Source organism: Eurosta solidaginis, unplaced genomic scaffold (assembly GCF_040869045.1).
Source record: "Eurosta solidaginis isolate ZX-2024a unplaced genomic scaffold, ASM4086904v1 ctg00001039.1, whole genome shotgun sequence".
NCBI lineage: Eukaryota > Metazoa > Arthropoda > Insecta > Diptera > Tephritidae > Eurosta > Eurosta solidaginis.
Window position 1 is genome coordinate 431,316 of NW_027136886.1, and position 16,212 is coordinate 447,527.

Sequence of the window (16,212 nt, forward strand, 5' to 3'; positions counted from 1 at the left end):
TGTCTAGAATTTTTGCCCAATTGGCAGTGTTGAAGGCATTTTTTACATCTAAAGTAACGATGAGGCAATATTCCTTAGAGCCTTCGAGCCATCGGGTGCCACTTATGGCTTCTTGGGCCACTTCCTTCGCCATGTTCACAGCTTGGATGGTGGATCTTCCTTTCCTAAACCCAAACTGGTTATCGGAAATACCACCCACATCTTCAATTTCTTTTTCGAGTCGATTATAGAGGACTCGCTCAAGAACCTTACCGGCGGAGTCGAGCAGGCAAATGGGCCTGTAGCTAGATGGTTCCGCCGTATTTTTACCAAACTTTGGCAGCAGGACCAGCTTTTGTCGTTTCCATATTGTAGGAAATGTCCCCTCAGCCAAGCATGCATTAAATAGTTCCGCAAATGTTGGCGTGTTATAAGTGAGAGCTAGTTTGAGTGCTCTGTTTGGTACCCCGTCTGGGCCAGGAGACTTGCGGTCTTGCAGTCTATTCACCGCTTGAAGGACCTCGACGACGGTAACCTCGTCAAATGAGTATAGTACGGCGCCTGATGTGGGAGACACTAGCTCCCTTTGCGTGGGAAATAAGGTATCTACCACGTTTCTGAGAAAAGAGGGGCATGTTGGCATCGCCTCTCCTTTGTGTTTCAATTTCTTAAAAACCAATTTATAAGCTGTGCCCCAAGGGTCATTCTCGACGTCATCGCAAAGCTTGAGAAAGCATTCGCGCTTACTATCTTTTATTGCTCTCTTAAGTGCGAGTCGCGCTCTTTTGTAGGTAGCTCTGCACTCTAGAAATTCCGGTCTCCCTCTGGCTCGTTGATAGCGCCTCCTAGCCTGAATACACTCTCTCCTTAGGGAGTGTATGCGGTCGTTCCACCAAAATGTGGAACAATGTTGTTTGCGCTTGGTCTTTCTAGCCATTGACGCATCGCATGCTGCTCTAATATCCGCCATTAATTTATTCGCCATGTCGTTAGCACTGCCTCTATATTCGACTGTTGTCAACATTAGCTTGAATATGTCGGGGTCGAAAGTATTGATATTCCAACCTCTGTTTTTTAGGGGTGGCTGTATAGTGGGCCCTCCCCCCTCGAGGTTGATGTCCACCACAATCGCTGAGTGATCGCTTTGGGTATAGCAATCACTGATTTTCTACTCAGCCAACCTGTAGAGATTGGCGCTGACAAACGTTATGTCGATTACGGAGCCGAAACCATTTCTTAAGAAGGTGTTTTGCCCACCCACGTTAAGGAGCGCTACATCAAGGCATGCAAATGCTTCGAACAGAGCCCTCCCTTTGGGAGATGTTCTCTGTGAGCCCCACTCTATAGCCCATGCATTAAAGTCTCCCGCGATGACGAAACGCTCCCGCAACGTGGCATCCATGGCTATTTTCCCGACGATTTCTTCGAACGCGTCCAGCGGCGTACTAGGTGGTATATAGCAACTGTAAACGTAAATGCCATCAATCTTACCGCATACGAATCCTCGTTCCTTAAGTATTAATTCCGCATATAAGGGATTATGTCTGCAGGACCAAATAGCAGTCTTTCTCAATTCGTCTTGTATCCAATTCGCAGTCTTCGCTCTGTAGGGCTCACTAAGAAGTGCTAAGTCAATCTTCAACTCCAAAACTGTTTGTGCCAGAAGGTCCTGGGCTGCTTCACAATGGTTACGATTAAGGTGCAATAATCTCATAAAGGTCTTTGTTTCTGGACCGCTTCTTTATACACTGGGCACTTATAGCCACCAGTGTCATGGTCTGTGCAGCTGAACCCTCTTCTAGCGCACAACAAGCACTTAAGCGCGTTAGTGCATGATTTCGCCTCGCGCCCTTGGCCCCCGCACTTAAAGCAAACGCCTTTGAGATTGGATTCGGTGCCGCAGTTTCTTGCTATGTGTCCGAACTCGAGACAGTTAAAGCATCGTTTCGGCGGAACTTTTGCTCGGACTCGGCATATGACCCATCCGATTCGGACTTTACCACTTCTCGTAAGTTCCCGAACTAACTCGGTGGGTAAAGACATAGTCGCAGTCTGCGTACCGCCGTACGCTTTGCGCAAGGATCGCACACAAGACGGCTTAGCATTGAAACATGCAAGCTGTGTGTTCAGCGCCTGGCAGACCTCTTCAACCGTCGTTACTTCGTCTATATCGCGTATTTCGCACAGAGACTCCTCCTTGAGGGACTTGACATCGGCTTTCCCTGAGAGAGCTTGTCCTACAGCTGCTTCAAGTTTTGCAGTGTCATTGTCCGACTGCCTACTGAGTTGCAAGAGGAGTTCTCCTTTAGCAGTCTTGCGGATCTTACGAACCATTGTGTTCATTTCTCTCAGTGACTCTTCATTTTTAACTGCTTTAAGGATATCCGCGTATGAGCAATCACCTGAGCTTTTGATCAGGATTGCGTCGGGGCGGGCTGGTCTCTGCTTCGGGCGCTTTTGCTTTTTAACCGTCGCCCAAGCTCCTCCCTTTTCTGCTTCTTTCACTAACTCTGTTACTTCCTTCGTTGGTGCGTTCACGATTTCTGAGGTCTTTTGCGCGTTCTTCTTCTTCTTTGGTCGCACCTGCGGCGATGGCGTACCCCCGGATGCGCACTCACGGCCACGTTTTGTAGACTTCTGTTGCACGCTTTGTGCCAGAGATGGGGTAGTCTGTGACTGCTTCACTTCCCAGCAAGAATTACTCGTCTTCTTGAGCGCATCCGTGGCTTGCTCGTAGGAGATCGCAATAGCCTTGACCAAATCCCGAAGGTTTTGGTTAATGGTGCGTTTTCCACTTCCTACAAACTCCTTCATCTCCTTAATGAGCTTTCCGAGGCACTGGAAAGCATTTTCGTCGTCTGATCCGCCCTCCGCCACTGGCTCTGATTCGCTCAGTCTCTGCGAAGAAGCACTAATAGGTGGAGCGGAACGCGGAGGCGACTGCGCAAGTCTTGACCTCCTGGCGAATGGGTTCATACTGCTGTCTTCGTTTATTTCAACAGGGACAATTGGTGGTGTTCTCATATTGCCCTTCTTCTTATTCTTTTCAGTTATATTATTATTATGTTATATTTGTACTTATTTTCCATTATATTTATGATTTTAATTTATTTAGTTATATTTTTGGTTATTTGTTTCTTTATTTATTTACTTATTATTATTATTATTTTTTTTTTTTTTTTTTTTTTTTACCGAATTTTAGTTGATTTGACTTTATTTTATTTTATTTTATTAATTTACTTTAATTTTTAGGTAATATTAGGTGTTTATCATATTATGGTATGTTATATATGCCTCATTTACCCTATAGCTAGAGGCTTTGTTTAATTTAAAAGAGCTTATTTGAAAAGCTCACTTGTGGTGAGAAGCTTCGCGAAGTCAAAAGCTTGCATCGATTTTGATGCAAGCTTCTACGCATATATCTTCGTCTCGCTTGTGGGGTGAAGGATTGGATACAAAGAGAAGAGAAGGCTCGCTAAACCCACCACACACAGCTGATTATGTGGGTCACAGTTTCGCGCTCTTTTCTTTGTGTTATATAGGAAAATATAAGATTTTTAAAATGTAAATCGATTCGCTTACCAGCGCAGGTTTGGTCTTTTACCGGGCTGTATACAAAGATACAGCCTATACCAACTTACGTTGCACCGATGGAATTTTTTTCCTCGCGTGTTTACCACTTTTATTTGGGCTTTTTTGCCGAGCAAAATTTTCGCGTTCACTTCACTTCACTTCTTGCTAGCCTGTGCTGTATGCGCTGTATGTGCTGTGTGCTCATCCACAACCGATGGTGGGATTTACTGATCGATTTGTGTGGCTGACCGAGGCAGGTAAAAGTCCTTGATTTTAGTCGTTTGACCTTCTTTGTGGGTTTGTTGTTTTGGAGCGTTAAATATTTTGTCTTTATTTGTTGTTGTGTGTTTGTGTGTTCTGTCACCTGTGTGATTACTTTGTTTCTTGCAAACAAGTTTTAAAGGATCGAATATTGTGTCAGAAATTGTGTTTATCTGTTCGTTTATTATTCTACCATAGAATGTTTTCTGTTTGTAGATTTCCATGTTTTCGAGTACGTTGAGACGTCGGCCTTTTGCTTGTATGTGAAGTACCCTAACTGTTTTATTGATGTTTGCTGGGGACCATTCATTTTCGACCATGTAATTCGCGAAGTTAGACCCTGGTATAATGTTTGGATTCCGTATTTTTTTGTTGTAATCTCTAATTTGCTCGGTTCAGAGAGCAAGCTTACCTGCGGATGCCAACATAGTTACATAGGACAAACAGGACGGCAAATAAGAATCGTTCCAAATCCCTGAAATTAAAAAAAAATCCCGCTATTTTCTGAACACACCTCGTATATATGTATACACTCACGTAAAGAAGCATTAATAAAAGCACATATTTGCCGCTTTCACCTAGTTCGGCTAAAGCAAATAATTTTCGCTCTTTTTTTTTTAAAATATTTAGAAAATTAGTATAAATCTAAGTTCAAGATCTTACGCGAAAATTCGTATACAAAACACGTATCTTCAGTGAACATATCCAAATTTTCGCTAGAAATTTTTAGAAATTTTCTGAGTATGCAGGTTTGTAGATCACTTAATTTTAGTCTTATAAAATGTTAATCTGAACCTCAAAAAAAAAAAAAAATGTCTAGAATTTTAGCAATTTCTTTTGTCAGCTGAGTTGAGCGTTTTCTTCCATGCAAACTTTTAGACAATTCAGCTGACAAAAAAAAAAAAAACAATTGCCAAAAATCAGATATTTTTTAAGTGCTTAAGAATGACACTTTGTGATATTAGAATTCAAGGATCTACCGCACTGCATACTCCAAAAAATTTTACAAACTCTTAGTAAAGTTTTCAAAGTTCTACTAAGATTCGTGTTTCGAATTCGATTTTTAGCGAATTTCGCGTAAGATCTTGTACATAAATTTGTAATGCGAAAATTTATTAGCTTAAGCAAAATTGAATGAAAACTGCAAAAAGCTCTTGTGCCAATACTTTTGTTGAATGAAATATGATTCGCATTAAACGTAAAACTGAAATTTTGTATATTTTTCATTTTCATATTTTCTTCTTCTTGTTCCCTTTATCTTTATCTTCATTCTCCTTCATTTTATCGTTCTTCATTTAAACCTTCTTTTTCGACTTCTTCCTCCTTTGCGTTTACTTTCACCTTGACCTTTACTTCTGCCTTTAACTTTACCTTTAGTTTTATTTTAACCTTTACCTTTCCATTTACGTTTATCCTTATCTCTTTCCCTATCCCAATTTGCTTTTCCTACTTCGTCTCCTATTATTGTTCTTAACATTTTTTGCTTCATCTTTTATTATCTTCTCGTTCTTGTTCATCTCGCACTTCTTCTTTCTGTGAAAATTCATCTGCCGTTCGGAGTCGGCATAAAAACAAGTAGGTGCCGTCCCGGAAATGTTTAGGAAGAATTAAACGGAGCACGACGCAAATCGGATTCCCAATAACTGTATTGTATTGCGTAAGGCAACTGCTTGAACCCGATAATGCAAAACAGTTAAAATAAAGTTCTTTCTGAAACAATTTAGATTGTTTATTTGCTGCTTGTCGATTTTTGTTTTTTCAACAAATATTCGAATATTTGACCCACTACTTTCTTCGTTGAGAAATCATGCGGGTACAGATATACGGAGGCAAGCACAATAAATCTGAAAGAATTCTGACGGAAAATCGTAACTAAATGAAACAGGAGCGAACTATTTTTCATACGGTCTAAATACTTTTATAACGAACGGATGTTTACTTTAAATTAAATGTAAATATATTGTAACGAATGTTAGGGAATTCCTGATAATTATGCACCTTATACTAACGTTTGAATAGCTGAACTGACGAATAAATACCTCCAATATTCAGTATTGCAAAATGGTCTTTATTTAGACTACCTCGGGAGTATTACTTCACAATTATACTTCACAACTAATAGCGTGTTTAAATCAAACTGATTAGTTATCCCTCAACTTGCGCTGCTTTTATACTCTCTGTTGCCTCGTTCGCATATTTCTCCTAAGGTCTATACTTTTCACGAACATAGAATAATTGTTCAGAGAGCAAGCTTACCTGCGGATGCCAATATGTTGGCATCCGCAGGTAAGCTTGTATACGCCGTGGCTGCTAAACGGATACTCTGAGTTAGTGTTAGTTCTTAGTTTCCGCCCCAGATTGTTCGATATTTTGAACGCTGTATTAATGCTGTATTTTTTAAATAAGTTTTCCAATTTATATGTTGCTTTTCCAGTATATGTCATAGTCGTCCAGGTGTTATTATTTTCCTTTTCATTATTTCTTTTTGGTTCACCATGCTTCCATCTGAGCTTATCTACTAGTGCTTTTTTATATCCGTTGTTTGCAGCAATGTTATATATGACTTGAAGCTCTCTCTTATATGCCTCTTGTGTAAGAGGTGTTCTTTCAAGCCTATGTACCAAAGGCCTTAATGCTGCATTTTTATGCTGTTGGGTGTGATTTGAGGTATTATGTATTATTGTGTCGGTGGCCGTTGACTTTCTATATATGTCATAGTTGAATCTTTTGGCAACTTTATCAATATTTATCGTGAAGTCTAGATAGTTGATTCCTCCGTCTTTTTCGGTTTACATTGTAAATTTTATATTTACCTGCTGCTTGTTGAGGTGCTCCAGTACAAGCTCTTCGTTATTAGTAGTTAAAACGCATATTATGTCAACCACGTATCTAGCATAAAATGACACGCCTAATACTAGGTACAAACACACGCCATATTGGCAATTTATACCATTTGGGCAATTTATTACGCAATTTATCATATAATAAATTGTAATAACAAATTGCCAATTTAAAAAAAATTTTGTAATAAATTGTTTCAAACTGTAAATACAACCTTGTAAAGTGTGTTTATTGAGTAGATTTAAACGTCAGCTGCGCATGGCTCAACTATATGGTTGGCTCATATCATCAGCTGATATTATTTTTTTCATTTCACTGGAGTAGGAATTGTCAACAGAGGATGGCAAACTCAAAATGAAACCAAAACATTGAACACATTATCTTACAACACACAAAAATTTTAAAGTTTTATGTTTTCATTCCATTCCATTCACCTAATTCCAACACGCATATTTTGACATTCTGAACACAGGTATGTTGTTGCTGTAGAGATGAGCCAACCGGCCATCAAATTACTATTGTGTAAGCTAAATTGAGTTGTATGAACACCACTCAATTTGAATTGATATTGCCTCAATTTATTTTTCTGTTTGAACATAGCATAATTTAGACTTCAGCTCCTGTATGTACTTTTCTTCCAGATTTTGCATGAACACTTCCACAAGAATGGCTGATGTGGGGCTTCCCATTCCAAGACCGTTTGTTTGTGTATACATATATTTTATTGTTGAGTTGAAATTAGTTCTGACGTAAAGTGGTTCTTAGCTTTGTTTTTTGTATTATGAACTATATGTCCAAAGACTCCAATAGTGGTATTGATGGGTATAAATCGTTTATGTCAAAAGATACCAATTTGCTGTACTTTGTTAGCTCTACGGTCTCAAGTTTCTCTATTAGTTCTATTGTGTTACCTATTTCATATTCGTTCCTTAGCTCCAGAGTATCTTTCAATATTTTTTTTAAATATTTGGACATTTTATAACATGGTGCCGATTTAAAATTAATGATGGGCCTCATTCGCGTGTCCGGCTTGTGGATTTTTGGCAGCGCAATCAGTGGAGGAGCCGAAGGGTTCATTTGTACCAATCTATGTGCCATGTTAGAATCTACTATATTTGTTGCATTTTTTATAGCAACTTTGATTTGTTTTTGGTATTCATCCGTTGGATCCTCTCTTATTCTCCGACATTTCCGACGGCTTCTGGACCACAATAATGCACCTGCTCACACTTCATTGCTTGTTCGTGAATTTTTGGGCAAAAACAATACTGCAACGATGCCCCAGCCTCCATATTCGCCAGACATGGCTCCGTGTGACTTTTTTTATTTCCAAAAATAAAGAGGACCTTGATGGGCCGTCGTTTTACAAGCATAGATGAAATGAAAAGCGCATCGCTGAAAGAGCTGAAGGCTATCCCAAAGATCGAGTTTGAGAAGTGTTTCGAGGATTGGAAGAAGCGCTGGCGCAAGTGCATAATATCTAATGGGGACTATTTTGAAGGCGACAACATTAATATAGATGAATAAATATATCACTTATTCAAAAAACGAAAATACCCGTTATTTTCTGAACACACCTTTTGTAAAATTAAGATATTAAAAAAAAAATATGTCAACATCAATTTTGTAGCAATCATATTTCTAATAATTCAATATTTCATAACGTGAAATACATGAAATCATATAAAGTTGCAGAAATACACACACATCTGTATATGCATGCATGCGCGCTTTATATCGAATTTATAGTTAAATGCACTTACGCAGTCTCATACGCTGCTGCCTTCTAATTGATTTAAGAAAATTATGCATGCTTCATAGCAAATGTTGTTAGTCATTTGCATATGTAGCTACAACAGATTCTATTGCATATCAGATATATTATAACTTTATACATATATGTATGAGAAAAACCGATTTGTATGCATATAGATACACTTGTGTGTAGTTGCAACTTCAGCAAAATGTTATTGCTTTATTGCTTTGCTCGCTGTGTGTTGTTGCTCAGCGCGTCTGTAGGCAATTAATCAAAGATTTTCGCAATATGCATTGTATTATAGACAGACATACATGTATATAAATTAATTATTTATCTGTTTTTGTATACGTTTTTTGGCTTACATGCCAGTAATGAAAGCGCAAAATCGCATGAGATCAATAAATATTTTGCGCGCAACTGTGCAATCGCTACTTTGGCACTCTACAGCATATTTGGTATAAAGCTGCTTGCAAATATATATTTATTAACGCTTTTAAACATATAAATTTTCAACTATGACCGCGTTTGCTGTCATATCACGCCAGCGTTGTTTTCTTAAAATACTGTGCAGCATCCCAACATCAGCAAGTAGCCACCACAAGCGCGCGAGCTTTTCTGCTTTAAATGAAGTAGCATCAACATATGCATGTATGTATATATAAGTATGTATGCTTGCATGTTTTGTCAATTAAATTCGGATATATTCAATTAAGTGCTGTCAAAATCGTAATGAAACGGCAACCACATGAATAAAATATAAAAGGTTAAATATGATTGAATCGAATTATTTAAGAAAAATGCGGAGCTCTATACCAAACCTAAATTACTAGGACTTAACGACTACGCCGGAGTTAGGGTCTTTTTTGGAGAATATTTTTTATTCCTTTTTGAAAAGCGGGCAACAATTCACATTAAATAGATTTTGTGGCTTGGCAAACCCTTCGATTGTGTTGCTACCAGGAAAAATGCGACTGGTCTCTATTTGAGTCCATATTGAACCGAAAATGCACTAGTCTTCCCATGTGATTACTAAAGGGATTGGTCCTATCGATCCGTTTCGGGTATAAATGGATACAATTAGTCTCTCCATAGAACATACTCAAACAAAAGGGAACAGTTTAACTCATACAAAGAGATCAAAACTGGCAATGGTCGCATACTCCTTTGCGACTCATCCCGGATTCACCCTAGACTAATCGCATTTTTTGTAGGGTATTTATAGAATATCCGGTGCTGCGCTCAAACGAAATACAGGCAAACTTCGATTTGTTTTTCGAAGCTCTACAAAGCTCTCGAGTGCACCATTGTTCTACTCTCTTTTACACTATACATTTTTCTTACAGGGTATGAGCTTAAATTTGAATCTTGCTTATATGTACAAGATAAATACGCATAGTTTTATGAGACTACGCATGTTACATACAAAAATTGTTACTGCGTTTGTTCTTGTTAACTTCAAAATGCATACAAAACGCATTATTTGTTTTAATGGACATTTTATTTATTTGTTTTTGCTACTAAATATGAAGTCAGTCATATTGAGTTCAACCATTTAGTTTCGGTCAATCATTGAATATACGAGAGGTCAGTGGCAGCAATAAATGTAGCAGTAACAACAACAATGAGAACAGCAACAGCAATAACAACAACAAAAACAGCATTATTTACATCAACAAAAACAACACTAATACAACTCTAGCAGTAGAAGAATCATCACTTTCACTTCGACTTTGTTGCCTATGGCTCCTTTGCTTTCCTGCAAATTTTTGAAGTTCAATTAATTTTGCTGTTCCCAGCGTTCTGTAATGCCATATCAATAAGCAAAGCTATGTTTGTATGAATATGTAGTACTTATGTATGTATGTTTACATGCAAGTGCATAAGCATTTATTTCCATAGCACAGCCTTCACCCGGAAATAATGTCTCTATCAATTTAAAATAATTAGAATTTTTTTGAACTCATGCTGCTGAAAACATTAAAAACTTCTACAACAACAAATATTCATATTGTTGCGAATATTAGCAACACTAAGGGGTACTGTCATCTCTAAGCTGATGATAAGCAGTCACTGTATGCACATCAATAATTCAATCATTATGTCTACACATATGTACGTACACGCAGCGGAGAAGCAACGCACAAACACATGCAGATATCTTATCTGAGATATGCAATTATAATTGTGGAAGTTTCGCTCACAAATACACGCGCATGTGAGAGAAGCTATAAAAATTGTGCATCTGTAGTTATAGCTCAGAAACTTATATCAGATAACCAACTAGTAGATTCTAGAACAGAACCGCCTAGAAATGTCAACGAGAAAACCAAACACTATAAAAGGCAGCAACAGTAGAGGCGCGAGAATCAGTTGTATTTAAGACACTATCTAGCGAGCAATAGCAGTATTATCAGTTTCATTTAAGCAAGCTATTGGTTGTGAAGTATCAGTGTTATTGTGAAGTACTTTAATAAAGGCCATTTTGCATTATTAAATATTGGAGTTATTTATTCAACAGTTTAGCGATACGAACGTTAGCAGAAGGTTGCAAATAAGAGGATATGCAGTAAATTCGTTACAATATCATAGTTTTAGTAATGATTCATACAGCAGATTTGTCACATTGAAGTGTTCAATTAAAGTGAAGTTGAAATGTCTTGATAAATAAGAAATAAAAAAATTAAAACATGCCCAAAATTAGTCATCAAAAACGTTTGAAAGAGCCAAATAGATTTAAATGATTATTATATTAGTTATTATATTTAAACAATTTTTTTTCTTTTGTAACTAAATCTTTTTAAACATGAAATTTTTTTTTATTAGAATTTTTTTGGCCGAATCTTAAAAATATCGCGCTTTTTAAGTAGAGGAAAAAACTTAATTTTTTTTAAATTAAAAAACTTTTTTCATAAATTTAAAAACTTTAAAAATATTAAAAATTCAAACTTTTTTTGCCAGTATATTATTTTGTATTATAAATTTAAAATTATATTGACTTAAAAAAATATATTATAGTTAAGTTATAGAACTTTAATATTTTCAAAATACAAAAAAAAACTGAAATATTCGAAATGTTTGAATAATGATAAATTAAAAAAAAATATTTTTCTTAAAATTACATATTTTTATTTTTTTTATAAAATTTTGAGTCTTTTAGTTTTGTATGCAAAAAATATATTTTTTTAAACGGCAATTGTTTTGATTATCTACCTATATGATACAATTTAAAATTATATTGACTTCAAAACATTAAAAAAAATTATAGTTAAGTTATACAACTATAATGTTTTCAAAATATAACAATTTTAAAGTAATAATAAAAAGTATGTGCTTTTTCATGATTTTTGATTTATTGGAGTTTTTTCTGAAGGTTCGATGCGAAATATTTTTCGGAAAACTTGAACATTCGAAATGTTTCAATAGTGAAAAATTTTAAAAAATTTCTTTTAAAATTAAATATATATTTTTTTTTGTAAAATTTTGAGTTTTTTAGTTTTGTATGCAAAAAATGCAAAAAAAAAGTTTAATAATCGAAAACAAACTTTTTCTTAAAGCGAATTTTCCAAATCCTTGCTCTTTAAAAATATAAAAAAAACGATATTTTTTTTTTTTCAAATTTCAGACTTAAACGTTCATGTAAAATTTGGAAATGTGTTTTTTTGGAATTCAAATTTTTTCGCAAATTACAAATTTCAAGCTATACACGTTTAAGATTTCTATTTTTATATATATAATAATTTTAAATAAATAAAATTTTATTATGCGAAAATAAACTGTTTCTTAAGAATATTTCAAAGAGAAGTTCAAAATGTTTACTCTTTTGATCGTTCACCAAATAACAAATATGCAAAATATTTTTTAATTTCGGTTTGAATTTGGGAATCATTTTTTTGGTAAGAAAAATATTTTATTTCGAAATTTGAATTTTTTTGATTAATAACAAACTATTTATTTGTTTTAATTCGCTTGGAGCTCATTAATTAGCATTCTTGATTTTTATTTGTTTCGATATAAACAAAGTTTTTTTCTCAAATTTCTTTTCATTTTCAATCTTTTCAAAATTAAAAAAATTTAACATTTTCTTCTCAACTAAAAAAATAAAGCTTAAATCATTGGAAAAAAATAATAATGCTTTTCCATACAAATAGTACGAAATCACTAGAAAACAGAGCTGGTACTTGATTCCCATATTTGTTACTGCTTCTAATTTTGTTCCTCGACAAAATGAAAATGCAGTCTGAAAAAACACGTGTTGTTTATATTTTCACTTTTTTTTTCAAATTTTGTACCCTTCGCTTACCAACCTTAGTGCTTTGCAAATAATTTGACATTTCCGCTTAGAGCAGCACATCAAAACCACATACCAACTGCAGTTTTAAAGAACCAAATAGATAGTTTGTGAATTTCAATCTATGCTCGTATGTATGTACATATTAATGCATGTATGCATAGCAATAAGCACAAATAGTTTATATCAATTATTGAACTATAACAAAAAAATCAACGTAACTAAACAACCACTGACAATGGTCAACAAACCGCAGATGTATGTCTAATGTGTGTGTGTGTATTAGCAATAGAAAATAATGTTTGACTAGAACTAGAAAAGAAAATCACCAGAAAAGTAGTGAGGGGGAATAAAAGTGCAGCACTTCATTAAAGGCAGGCAGCTAACAGTGAATAGGCAATGCAATGAGAAAAGTCAATAGTTGTGTGCCACAGGAAGGCCACTCACTCTGAGAGACAGGGGGTCATCCATCCTCTTATGTCTGTTATAATGTTTGTAAGTTTATGCGTGTGAGTAAAATATGCGGTTAATCAACATAATCATCACTGTCAATAATACAAATGGCAAAAGAGGTTGGAGAGCGCTACTTTCATATAAGAAACAGAAATTATTATTAATAATAATAATAAAACAGCAACAACAAAAAGGAAAATAGGAAAGGAATAAATAATGTGCATATGTATGTATGTGTGTTATGATAAAGGTAAAGTTGTATAACAAGCGCGAAACCAACAGAGCTCCACAATAACATTCAGTCAAGTAAAAAATTCTCATAATCACAGTTATCATAAGAGAAACACAAAAAAGGAGTGATTACGAAGTAATCGTGAGTTCGATGTGTAAACATGCAGGTGCACGTCTAGAAAACTAATGTTTTTAAATTGACTAAAGCTCTCACAGGGAATGAAGTTTACCATAAACAAAGAATTTCGTTAAAAACCGATATATAAAAGTTATCCTTTTATTATCGACATATTATAAATTGTGAATCATTATCGTTGAGTTAATAGTTTTTTATTAGCTTATTATCGCCCAGACATCGGCTTCTTATTGGTTTCATAACGGATTGTTATCTACGGCATACAGGAGTGAAGTTTTATCGGTATTTGTTTATGAAGTTTTATCGTTATCAGTTTCAAACAGACCGACAAGTCATTGTTAATAAATCGATAGCACACCGAAAACAATTTGGTGGCACTGCGATAAGAATTCGAAAATTTTCGATTAAAAATTTTTAAAGTTTTTGATAAAAGATCGGTAACTTGTCGACTACAAATTGGTAACATTCCTTTAACAAATCAATAACTTTTCGATAACAAATCGTAATTTTGTTAATAAATCGACAAAATTTTGGTAATAAATCGATGTCTTTTCGATAACACACCAACAACCGTTTTAAGAAGAAATTTATAACTTTTCGATTACAAATGGATAAAAAAATGATAACACGCCGATAACAGATCAATAAGATTTCGATAAGAATCGATACACGCCGACAACAAATTGGTAATACATCATTGAAAGATCAAGAACTTTTCGATAACTTTTGGATCAAAATCGACAAATTTTTGATAACATATCGATGGCTTTTCGAAGATGCCCGGTAACTTTTCGATAATAAAACGATAAAATGTTGATAACAAATCGATAACTTTTTTGTTTGTATAACATGGGCGATTACTTTTTCATAGCATATTGATAACCGATAAAATTTTGATAAAAAATCGATAATTTTTTTGAAAACATCTGGATATGTTGTATGGCGATTACTTTTTGATAATATATCGATAACCTATTTATAAATAATCGATAATTTTTTTGATGATACATCGATAACTCAAAGACAATGTTTGTGAAAACAAATCGATAACTTTTTAATAATGCGTCGATAACACATTCTGAACAAACATCTCCCTTCATTTCCTTGCATTGTTCTCACATTATGCTATAGTGTTGTGACTACACTTACGCTGACTTACACTGCTCCCCCATACAACAAAGCAATCCCACAAACTACGCCTGCACTTACATTCTACATCTATTTCCCATATAACATACCATCTCCAAAGACTACCATTTTACTTTATATCTAACGCTTACATTCAGGATTCCCCGATACCATGAAAAAAATGTTAACACTTCAAAAATTTCTGACAAGGTGTAAGAAAATCTCAGGGTGAAATCTTTGCTGATGAAACCAAATGGAGCTCTTATCTTGGAGCTTTGCTCATATACTCTAGCTGTAAAAGAAAAAATGCGGGTGCGCAGCTTTCCATCTCACTATACATATACGTATGTATGTATGTATATAGGTCTGGCATACGGCGAGGGATCGTATATGTCTATTAATCTAATAAATAATAATGACAATGACAATGCGATTGCCATACTGTTGTTGTTATTATATTTTTTTTCTCATACGCCAAGCTTCACTGACCACTTCATAATCAGGAATGAGTTGCTTACATGCAAGCAAAAAACAAAATAGTACTCATGTGAATGGGAGGATGTTGGAATGTATCTACATACATATACATGCAAGCATTTTTTTAGTTTTTTGTAATTTTCTTTTTTTCTAGCTGTCAACGATTGACTCTGCACTCCATCAAACACTCATCAACAAATTGCGTTCAAACGATTGACAATTCATTGTTGGACATGGAAATACTAATGAAAATAGCATATACATGTGTTTTTATGTGTGAGCATTGAAGTATTCTTTTGATATGTTGTTTTTGTAAATGTCCATGGTTTCTATTTTTTGCAAAAAAATTGTGTATTGTTAATCTACTGATTCTTTGTTTGCTTGATTAAATAATGTATAAGTTTGTCTTTTTTGCTTGTATGACGAACGAATTGCTTTGGTACTTGAGCTTAATTGTTTTAGGTAATTTGGAGCAATTTTTAGTATTTAGTATTTTTGTAGTTTTTAAAAAAGCTTCAGAAATCAAACACAAAATCATGCAAATTTGAAAGCCTTCTCATAGGTTTTTCGGAAGCAAGGCTTCAAACTCGAAAAATATAGTCATTAAAGTCATTCCTATCAAGAGCTTTTTGAAAGCTCTTTGAACTGAACAAATTTGACATTTCGATCTTTTTTATTATAAAACTTACGAACATATATCCATATATATGAGTTTTTCAAATTTTATTCTTAACTGACCGCTCAAGTAAAAATCTGACTTCAGTTTAAAAACTAGGCTCTTCAATTGAAGCTTTTAAAAGTATATGTACCGTATGTCTCCTAAATTAGAAGCAAAGCAACGCTTGAATCTCATCTGTAAAGTATTAATAGCAAATTTTAAAAATAGAGCCCATGAAGCTACTTGTCTTAAGTTTTTGAAAGCTCCTTCAACTGATCTTACGCGCCAGCGCGCCATCACTGTACTGAACCTGTTTCTAATGTAAAGCTTACTCAAAACTTTCTCACACGCGATTCATTAATAACAATTTCTAAAAATAGAGTTCATATAGCTAATTATCATGACCGTTTTAAAAGCTCCTTCAATCG

The 16,212-nt window shown here is 34.9% G+C and overlaps 1 protein-coding gene across 4 annotated transcripts in view; it reads right to left on the reverse strand.

Annotated features, from left to right (window-relative positions):
- The window catches only part of LOC137235655 (homeobox protein cut-like), a 140,196-nt gene that overhangs the window by 77,418 nt on the left and 46,566 nt on the right, over positions 1-16,212 (reverse strand). For 2 of the 4 annotated variants that reach the window (XM_067758545.1, XM_067758546.1), the window contains exon 2: positions 4,226-4,288. The exons of 1 other annotated variant lie outside the window; for it this stretch is intronic. Coding sequence is in view for 1 of the 3 variants with exons in the window: in XM_067758543.1 (XP_067614644.1) it covers positions 1,690-3,003 (1,314 nt within the window). In the remaining 2 variants the exon portion in view is untranslated. Of the gene's footprint in view, positions 1-1,269; positions 4,154-4,225; positions 4,289-16,212 lie in introns of those variants that run through there. One more of the 4 variants, XM_067758543.1, reaches the window with a different exon arrangement.